Below are 8,200 nucleotides of genomic sequence, written 5' to 3'. Positions count from 1 at the left end.
TGCCAAAAAAAAAATACTCGGCAAAGATCATTTTTTGGGTAGTGCGTCCTGCCGCCAACCCTCGTCGCTACCAAGCCGGTGTCATCCACACCGTCTACCGTTGTGCGGCCGCCAACGATATCTTCCCTCTAACTGTTTCCGTCTTCCTAGATTCGCACCACCAACCAAGCCCCCAATCCTAGGCCATGTTACGATGTCGTTTGTAAGCTGCAGAATCCAGAACCGATTAACTTGCTGGCACCACTACTGTGACTTATGATCAGCTACAGGTCCTCGGTAGCTGATGACAGGCCGGCTCACTGATATTCTCTGCATGCAATAGAGCACACTGCTCTCATCTCCGGCCTGTACATGCACATTGGCCGACATAGAAACGATCAAGATGCACGCATGCGCCTAACCTCTAGCATGCATGCAACTTGCAGCTAGCAAAAGATATAATAATTCTGCCCTGGCAACCGTATTATACTCCCAATCTGGAGCAACTTGTTTGCATTATTAGTGTCTACTGTTATCTTCTGAAATAGAGATCTAGCAGCGATTTATTTTTAAACCTCCGACGTAGCTATCCGATCCTCCTGTGGATATAGACATCGCATCCTGACGCCTACTATGTGCAGTGGGTAAGAACCTAGGAGAGACGCACCCTCAAAGCAAAGCATATGCATGTGAACAATCAGAGCAGCAGTGCACTAGCTAGAGAAACCCCAAGTAAAAAAAATTTAAAAATACACGAAACAAATTTGAAGGAACAAGCCAGAGCTAGGCAGGTCACAAGGAATCCAGCCAGCAGGGATCCCGATCCCATCTCGAGGCTGGATACATAATTTTTCCTTTGAATAACAATTAATGCTGGATATACAATTAGGCACATGATTCAAGTGCAATTGGTGTGGTGGCAGATGCATGCACCTGCAAGCAAGGATCTGTAGACGTTCAAGCCAATGTATCAAATTTAAAGACCGGCTAGGAAACAAATCGGGGCCATAAACAATCTGCGCCCAACGTGTCTGCAGTGTGTGCGCCGTCGTCGTGCTCCGCGGCGTTAAAGCCCCCGGCCTCTCCGGCCGGCCGGTGAGAGCGCCATAGATTCACCGCAGTAGCAGGTGCCTGCTGCTTAAGCATATCGATCTTTCTCCTCCGTCTTCCCACTCACCTCCTTTCGCTAGCTACCATCTCGATCGATCGCCTTGATGCAGTTTGATCGATCCATCGATCGATCTCCGGAATGGCAACGCCGGGCCTGAAGAGGACGAAGCAGCAGCTCAACCTGCAGCCCTACGGCCAAGGAGGCATCTCCCTCTCTTCACTGGAGCCTGTGCCGCGCAATGGCCGGAAGAGAAGGTTATATTTTTAGAAAACTTTTAATACCTATTTCGTATTTTTTTATTTAAAACGAATTATTTATGAATTTTTTAGTCTAAATTTGAATATTTTAATTTTCACAAAATGAAAAATCACATTCCAAACCACCCAAAAGGCTAAATTCGTCCGGTTTTAATAGTTGGATGGTCTATGTTATCCGATTTTATAGTTAAAAGTGAAAAATCAGACTCTTGTGATAGTTCGAGGGTGTAAATCAGATTTTTCCCTAATATATACTCCTAGCCTAATATAAACTCCTAGTAGATAGTTGCTGGATTTGAATCCTGTACTTTGGATTGCATGTTGGCCTCCTTGCCAAAGAAAAACAATGACGTCGCAACTGAAAGCGATCAATATCGACCCAAAACGGATGCGTGCATACATGTGTGCATGATACTATTTTTCCCAAGTGTGAGCCGGACTATAAACAGATTCATTTTAATTAGATAAGCCGTGTCAAAATTTTAGCTCTACATGCTTTAGAGATATCCACATGAACATTCTTAATGCCTCCTTTCCTCCAAAAACACACCGTGCAAATGGGCCTATGTATAGAAATGATCTATGCTCCCTCTGAGTCTCATCCACGTAGTTCCGGAATATTCTTGCTGCAGGAAGGACAAGCATACATGGATCAAACACACACTTACGCCTTATTTTGATGGCCACTTCTGGAGGGAGTACGGCCAGAAGGTCATCAAGGACGCTCCGCATCCTAGGTAATTTCATATTAGCTAGCTGCTTTGTGTCAACAAATAGCTAGGTAACTCTAGTTAGACACTTAGAGGCAGTGGCGAATCTAAAATTCGAAGTTAGGGTGGTCCAATAAGAGGAAAAAAAATCATGTGCCTTCATATTTCTTCATGTTTCACAACAACTATGCATTGCAATGGTTCAAGTTAAAAATCCGCAGCAATCGTATTTGGCTGAATGATATAAGTTTTAGCAAATTTGCTACCGATGTGCAAGCTACCAAATTGCAACGCAAATTACCAAATTACCGTTAGCTTGCCGCCGGGTACTTGCAAATAAGCAAATTGTGGTGAAGCGTGAAGGTGCTCGATTGCTTTGAGCGCAGACTCTGAGCGCCGCCGAGAGGGTGCCCCGCCGGGCAGCACGTCCTTCGCAATTGCAGCAGCGCAGCTCGCGCCTGTGCGAGTGTGCGACCATCTCCAGACACATGATGGGCCTCAGCCTCCGCTTTGCCGCTGAATTTTTTTTAAAAAAGGGATAAAAAAAATTAAAATTCGAAAAAGGGGTGGCCATTGGGAAAATTTAGAGAAATGGGTGCCTCCCGCCCGCTGAACGGGCGGGACGCGTGGGGCCCGGGACATCCCGCCCACCCAGAGGGCGGGATGTCACCCGAGGGCCTCTTCGCAAATAAATTATTTGCGAAGAGGTCCCTGGGAGGGCATCCCGCCCAACCAAAGGGCGGGATGTCCCGGGCCCCACGCGTCCCGCCCGTTCAGCGGGCGGGAGGCATCCCGCCCTTTGGTCGGGCGGGAGGTCCCCCCCACCGGCTATTTAAGCCCCAACCTGCCCCAAAAATGCCATTTTATCCAGCAAAAATCAGAAAAAAGAGAAAGAGAGAAGAGGAAGAGAGAAGAGGAAGCGGCGAAGCCCTGTCCACGCGTCGATTTTGAGGTATATTCTCGTTCTAGCCATATAAGTACTTGAAAATAACTATAATTTAGGAAATATTTGTTAGAGTAGTTATGTTTTGAATAGTTTTAGTATTTTCATTTGTTTTTAGTATAATTTATAATCTGAATAGTTTAGAATCTGTAAAATATAATCTGAGAGTCGCTGAAATTTAGGATCGTCGTTCGTTGTGTATTAATATGTAGTATAACTAGTTTATTAATGATTGACAGATATGTCTTCCGAGAAGGGTATTTTCAGTATATATTACGGAGAAGGAAATGTGATTTATGGGCCGAATGGGGTAGATTTAAGTGAATTCAACTGTGCGGTCAGAGAAATTACCAGACCGCACGAGAGGACATTTGAATCCCTATGCAACTGGTTAATGAGGGGACTAAGGATTAATCAGGAGACACACACTGTGAGTGTTCAATGCGTCATAAATCGTACCACTCACGCTTTGATCTGGGAGCTTATGCCACTTGCAAGCAACGAGGACTGGCTAACTTATCTGCAAAATGCAAGTCATTGGCAGTGGCCACTGGTACTCCTTGTCAGTGTGCACCAAAACCCTCCTTTGATAAACATTGAAGCTGGCCCGGGGGATGAAAATATTGATGAAGAAGTCGAGGAGGCAAACATTGAGGCAGGTGGCACCGCAGCACCTCAATGCGTGGCTGATGAGGGGGAGAACATACCCTTTATTGTTGAACAGCTGCAAGACGAAGAACGTGAATTGGATGAAGCAATGAATGCCGATTCGTCTGATGATGACGATGATGTGCCTCAAGATTGGGTAAGCAGCGACTTCAGTCATCTTGTCGTAGATGACGGATGTAGCTGGCCTTCGGATTGCAGGGAGAATGAAATTATCCAGAGTGCAAGGTACCACTCAATTGAAGAGGTGAAGGAAGCTGTTAAGTGCTGGTCTCTCTCTCTTATGCGAGAGTTTAAGACAGTCGAGTGCAAATCTCGTAAGTACGATGTGGTATGTGTGAAGGATGGCTGTCCATGGCGGGTGCATGCCTACAAGGGTAAATGGAAAGATTATTGGGAATGCTCCATTGTCACTCAGCACACTTGTCATTTGCCTGGGGTGCAGAAGAGCCATCGCAACCTCACGTCGCAATACATCGCAAATGAGATGTACGGGACGATAGTAGAGAACTTGTCATATGAACCAAAGTCTATTATCAGGTACATTCAGGAAAAGTACAAGTATACCATCTCATACAGTAAGGCGTGGAGTGCAAAACAAAAGGTGTTGGAGATGAGGTTTGGTACGTTCGAGGCTGCATATGATAATGTTCCTCGAATGCTGGCCGTCCTATGTCAGAGAAATCCTGGAAGCTACTATGACCTGAAAACTCTAGACAGAGGAGAAGGTCCGCCCCACATATTGCAGCGGGTCTTTTTCAGCTTGGGTCCATGCATTAACGCATTCCATCACTGCCGGCCTATCCTGTGCATCGACGGGACATTTCTCACAGGAAAGTATAGATTGCAAATGCTGACAGCTATTGGAGTGGATGGAAACAATCAATTGCTGCCTGTTGCTTTTGCTTTTGTTGAGAGTGAGAACACAGACAGTTGGTACTGGTTTCTGGAACGGGTTAAGCTTGCAGTCGTTCAGGATAGGGAAGATGTCTGCCTGATTCATGATCGTCACGCCGGCATACTGAGGGCAATTCTAGATTTGCAGCAGGGGTGTGTGGAGACCGGAGAGCCGCCCAAGTGGCGTGATATTCGCAGTAGGTGGTGCATGAGGCATATCAGTGCAAACTTTTTCAGGCAATTCAAGAACAAGCACCTTATGGATATGTTCAAGAGGCTATGCAAGGAAACGAATCAGCAAAAATTTAACAAGCAGTGGCAGAAACTTGATGAACTGACCGGGAAGAAAAGAGCCGAGGACGCATCAAAAAACATAACTGCACAGGATGAAGCAGAGGCTTTGTGCTCTTTGCCAACAGATACTGCACGTACTCGCAGAAGGTCTGGGTCAGCGGTGAAAAAATTTTCTGAATGGATTGAGAATGAATCTAAGGAGAAGTGGGCGTTACTTTATGATACCGATGGTGCAAGATACGGTATAATGACCACCAACTTCGCCGAAGTTTACAATTGGGTGCTGCGAGGTGTTCGTGGGCTTCCACTGGTTGCAATTGTTGAATTCATTGTCCGCGGGTGTACCGATTACTTTCGGGAGCGGTTCAATAAAAATCAGATATTCATGCGAGATCCAGACAGAAATTTTGGATTCAAGGTAACAGAATACATGACTAAGAAGGCAGAAAGCGCCCGGCTACACCATGTACGGCAATGTGGAACACAGGAGCTCAAGTTTGAGGTATCTCCTAAAGATAGGGCGCGACATGGCATGAGGCGTCAAACTCCTGTAAAGGAGTGCATTCTCAAGTTCGATGGAACTTGTTGTTGCTCATGCATGAGGCCCAAGTTGCTACACTTACCTTGTTCTCATGTAATGGCTGCTTGTGCAGATACTGGACATCCTGTCGATATATATGTTTCACATTACTTCAGAAAGGAGACAATTGCTAGCACCTGGCAGTATGAGATCTATGGGTTCCGTTTGGTTGGATCGTTCACTGAGACAGCGAATCCTGTTATCTATATTCCAGACCCAAGATCATCACGGGTTAAGAGAGGACGCCGTCAGTCACGGCGTATTCGTAATGATATGGATGAGTCAGAGCTCCGTCCGAGGATACAACGCTGCAGTGCATGTAATCAGATTGGACACACGTATAAACGTTGTCCAACCAATGATGCTGGCCCCAGTTGTGCTGAAGCTGGCCCTACAGGTGATGCTACAGATGGAAGACCTCCGGTTGCATCAAGAAGTGGGAGACGTCGCCGATCGAGTGCTAGTACGTCATCAGGCATCATTTAGTTGTAATTTTATTTAAACGTTGTTTGCTCATATGTAATATTTGCTGCGTTGAGATTCTATCAGACCTAGATACGTATTTGTAATATTTGCCGTATTGACTGAAGACACAATATTTGGATTCATGTATTTGTAATATTTGTAATGTTCATTATCATATTATTTTATTTTAAATGGCTTCATGTATTGTACTATCGTAATATTTAGATTCTACGTTGCAAACGTTATCGTTTAACTATCTTCGTACGAGTTTTCGATACCGTAATCTTCTTTGGAAAATTGAATTAAAATTTTATGTGCATACATAAGAGTATGGCGAATGAATCTTATATTTGAAAAAATTCTGAATTTCAAATAGTTTCTGAAACAAATAATCTAAGAAAAAATATAACAAAAATGGACCAGGAGCATAAGATTATAGGTTTTAGAACTTTATAGGTTTTAGAACTTTGACTATATATTAGATATTAAATAATATCACATTAGAGAATAACAATAGATTTTAATTAGAAAAGGGTTATAATTAGGTTTAGTTAACATTTCAAATTTGAAAAATTCAAGACAAAAGAAGTTAAATTTATATCAAATTTGAGTTTCAAACTTTGCACAAAGGTACCTAGAGTTTATAGAATAGTCATACCAAACTTCATAAACAACAAAGCATGAAATTCTAAAGTTATGCATAAACTTTCCTTAATCTTAGTTTTAAAATAGGAGTAAAAGTATTTTGTTTCAAACTAAACTCCATTAACAAAAGTTATAGAGTTTGAAATCTACTTTCTAACAAAACTAGTTTTGCTATTTTTGGATTTTTCTGTGAATTGTTACGAATTTTGGAAGCCAGAAAACACGTACACATGAAATAACAGTGCACCGGGAGGCATCCCGCCCAGTTGCCGGGCGGGAGGCATCCCGCCCAGTGGCCAGGCGGGAGGCCTGCCAGGGACCACTTCGCGAATAAAAAAAGTTTTTTTATTCGCGAAGAGGTCCCTGGAAATTTTTTTTGAGCATCCCGCCCTATGGTTGGGCGGGATGCCTCTTTCCGCCCTCCCAGCGGGCGGGAGGCACCCATTTCCCTAAATTTCTCCAACTGGCACCCCTTTTTCGAATTTTGTTTTTTTTATCCCCTTTTTTAAAAAAACTCCCTTTTCCGCTGGCCGCTGTGCCTCCGTAGCAGTCGCAGCAGCGCAGCTCGCCGTCTCCCTAATCTTAGGGTGGGCCGGGCCCACCCGGCCCACCCCTAGATCCGCCACTGCTTAATTAGAGACCTGTTACTGTTTGCATTTGAACTTCAGATATATGCTTGTCTCCTCATACATGCATGGATGCAAATGTGACCGCAGGCTATATTTCAGATGCTCTTACCGCGAAGAGAGGCATTGCCAGGCCTCCAAGCTGGTGCAGCTGGTGACCCACGACGACCCGCCACTGTACGAGGTGACCTACATGTACGAGCACACCTGCAACGCGGCACCCGTCCCAAGCCCCGGCGTCGAGGCCAAGGACGACGAGCCGCCGGCAAGCGGCGGCGGGCTGGTCCTCAGGTTCGGTTTCTCCGGCGGCGGCCACCACCACCACCATCGTGACGCGCGGGTGCAGCTGCAAGAAGAGCGGCCGCAATTCCACCGATCTCCGAGACCGTCCTTGATGATGACGAACCCACCAGATTATTCGAACAACAGCCAGCAGCGTGCCTTCCCTTCGACTGTCCCGCCGCCGCCCACAATGTCGTCGTGGTCGTCCCCGTCCTTTCCCATCATCGAATCGTCGTCGTCAGCGACGCCACCGTGGACAGACGACGACGACGACATCTTGACATGGGACTGGGACTCGTCGACATATGACTTATTAGCAGACGGCCATTTGCAGCTCGGCGATCATGTGCAGTTACCTGGTAATAGTCACAACGATGATGAAGAATTAATTTGTGTAATTATATGGATTAAACGACTTCAATTAGAGTTAACATTCTTTTGATCAGGGACCTCGTTTCCATGGAGGACTGATGGAAGTGCACTCGCTCACCAGGGCATGGGGGGTGTAAATTTCTAATTGGAAACAACCTTTTTTTCTTTGAAAAGCAATCGGAGACAACTATAAGGGCCATTTCGGGAGCAGCAGAAGGTGGAGCTCTTCGTTTTTGTTTCTAAATGTGAAAGATGAAGGTGGAGCTCCGTTGTGATATATACATCATGTAATTCATGAATGAAAATGGAAATAGAATTATGTTCCTCACTTGAAGATCTTCAACCATGGTTGCACTCCAAGTGATGGTCGATA

At 45.2% G+C, this 8,200-nt stretch overlaps 1 protein-coding gene across 1 annotated transcript; it reads left to right on the top strand.

Moving 5' to 3' along the window:
* The first annotated feature begins 1,228 nt into the window (after positions 1 to 1,228).
* LOC112900724 (probable WRKY transcription factor 62) lies at positions 1,229 to 7,897 on the top strand. Its single transcript, XM_025969541.1, has 3 exons — positions 1,229 to 1,344; positions 1,980 to 2,084; positions 7,216 to 7,897. The coding sequence occupies exons 1-3, from the start codon at positions 1,229 to 1,231 to the stop codon at positions 7,895 to 7,897; spliced, it is 903 nt and encodes a 300-aa protein (XP_025825326.1).
* Positions 7,898 to 8,200: the final 303 nt, after the last annotated feature.

The sequence above is a fragment of the Panicum hallii genome, chromosome 7 (assembly GCF_002211085.1).
Source record: "Panicum hallii strain FIL2 chromosome 7, PHallii_v3.1, whole genome shotgun sequence".
Taxonomy (NCBI): domain Eukaryota; kingdom Viridiplantae; phylum Streptophyta; class Magnoliopsida; order Poales; family Poaceae; genus Panicum; species Panicum hallii.
Note: the sequence above shows the minus strand (reverse complement) of the source record. Positions and strands in the feature narration are given on the sequence as shown.

Excerpts from the sequence above, each read along its gene's own strand:
- LOC112900724 (XM_025969541.1), top strand. The coding sequence starts at position 1,229 with ATGGCAACGCCGGGCCTGAAGAGGACGAAGCAGCAGCTCAACCTGCAG. Across the intron at positions 1,345-1,979 it reads CGCAATGGCCGGAAGAGAAG|GAAGGACAAGCATACATGGA; the intron begins GTTATATTTTTA and ends TTCTTGCTGCAG. Across the intron at positions 2,085-7,215 it reads AAGGACGCTCCGCATCCTAG|ATATATGCTTGTCTCCTCAT; the intron begins GTAATTTCATAT and ends TTTGAACTTCAG.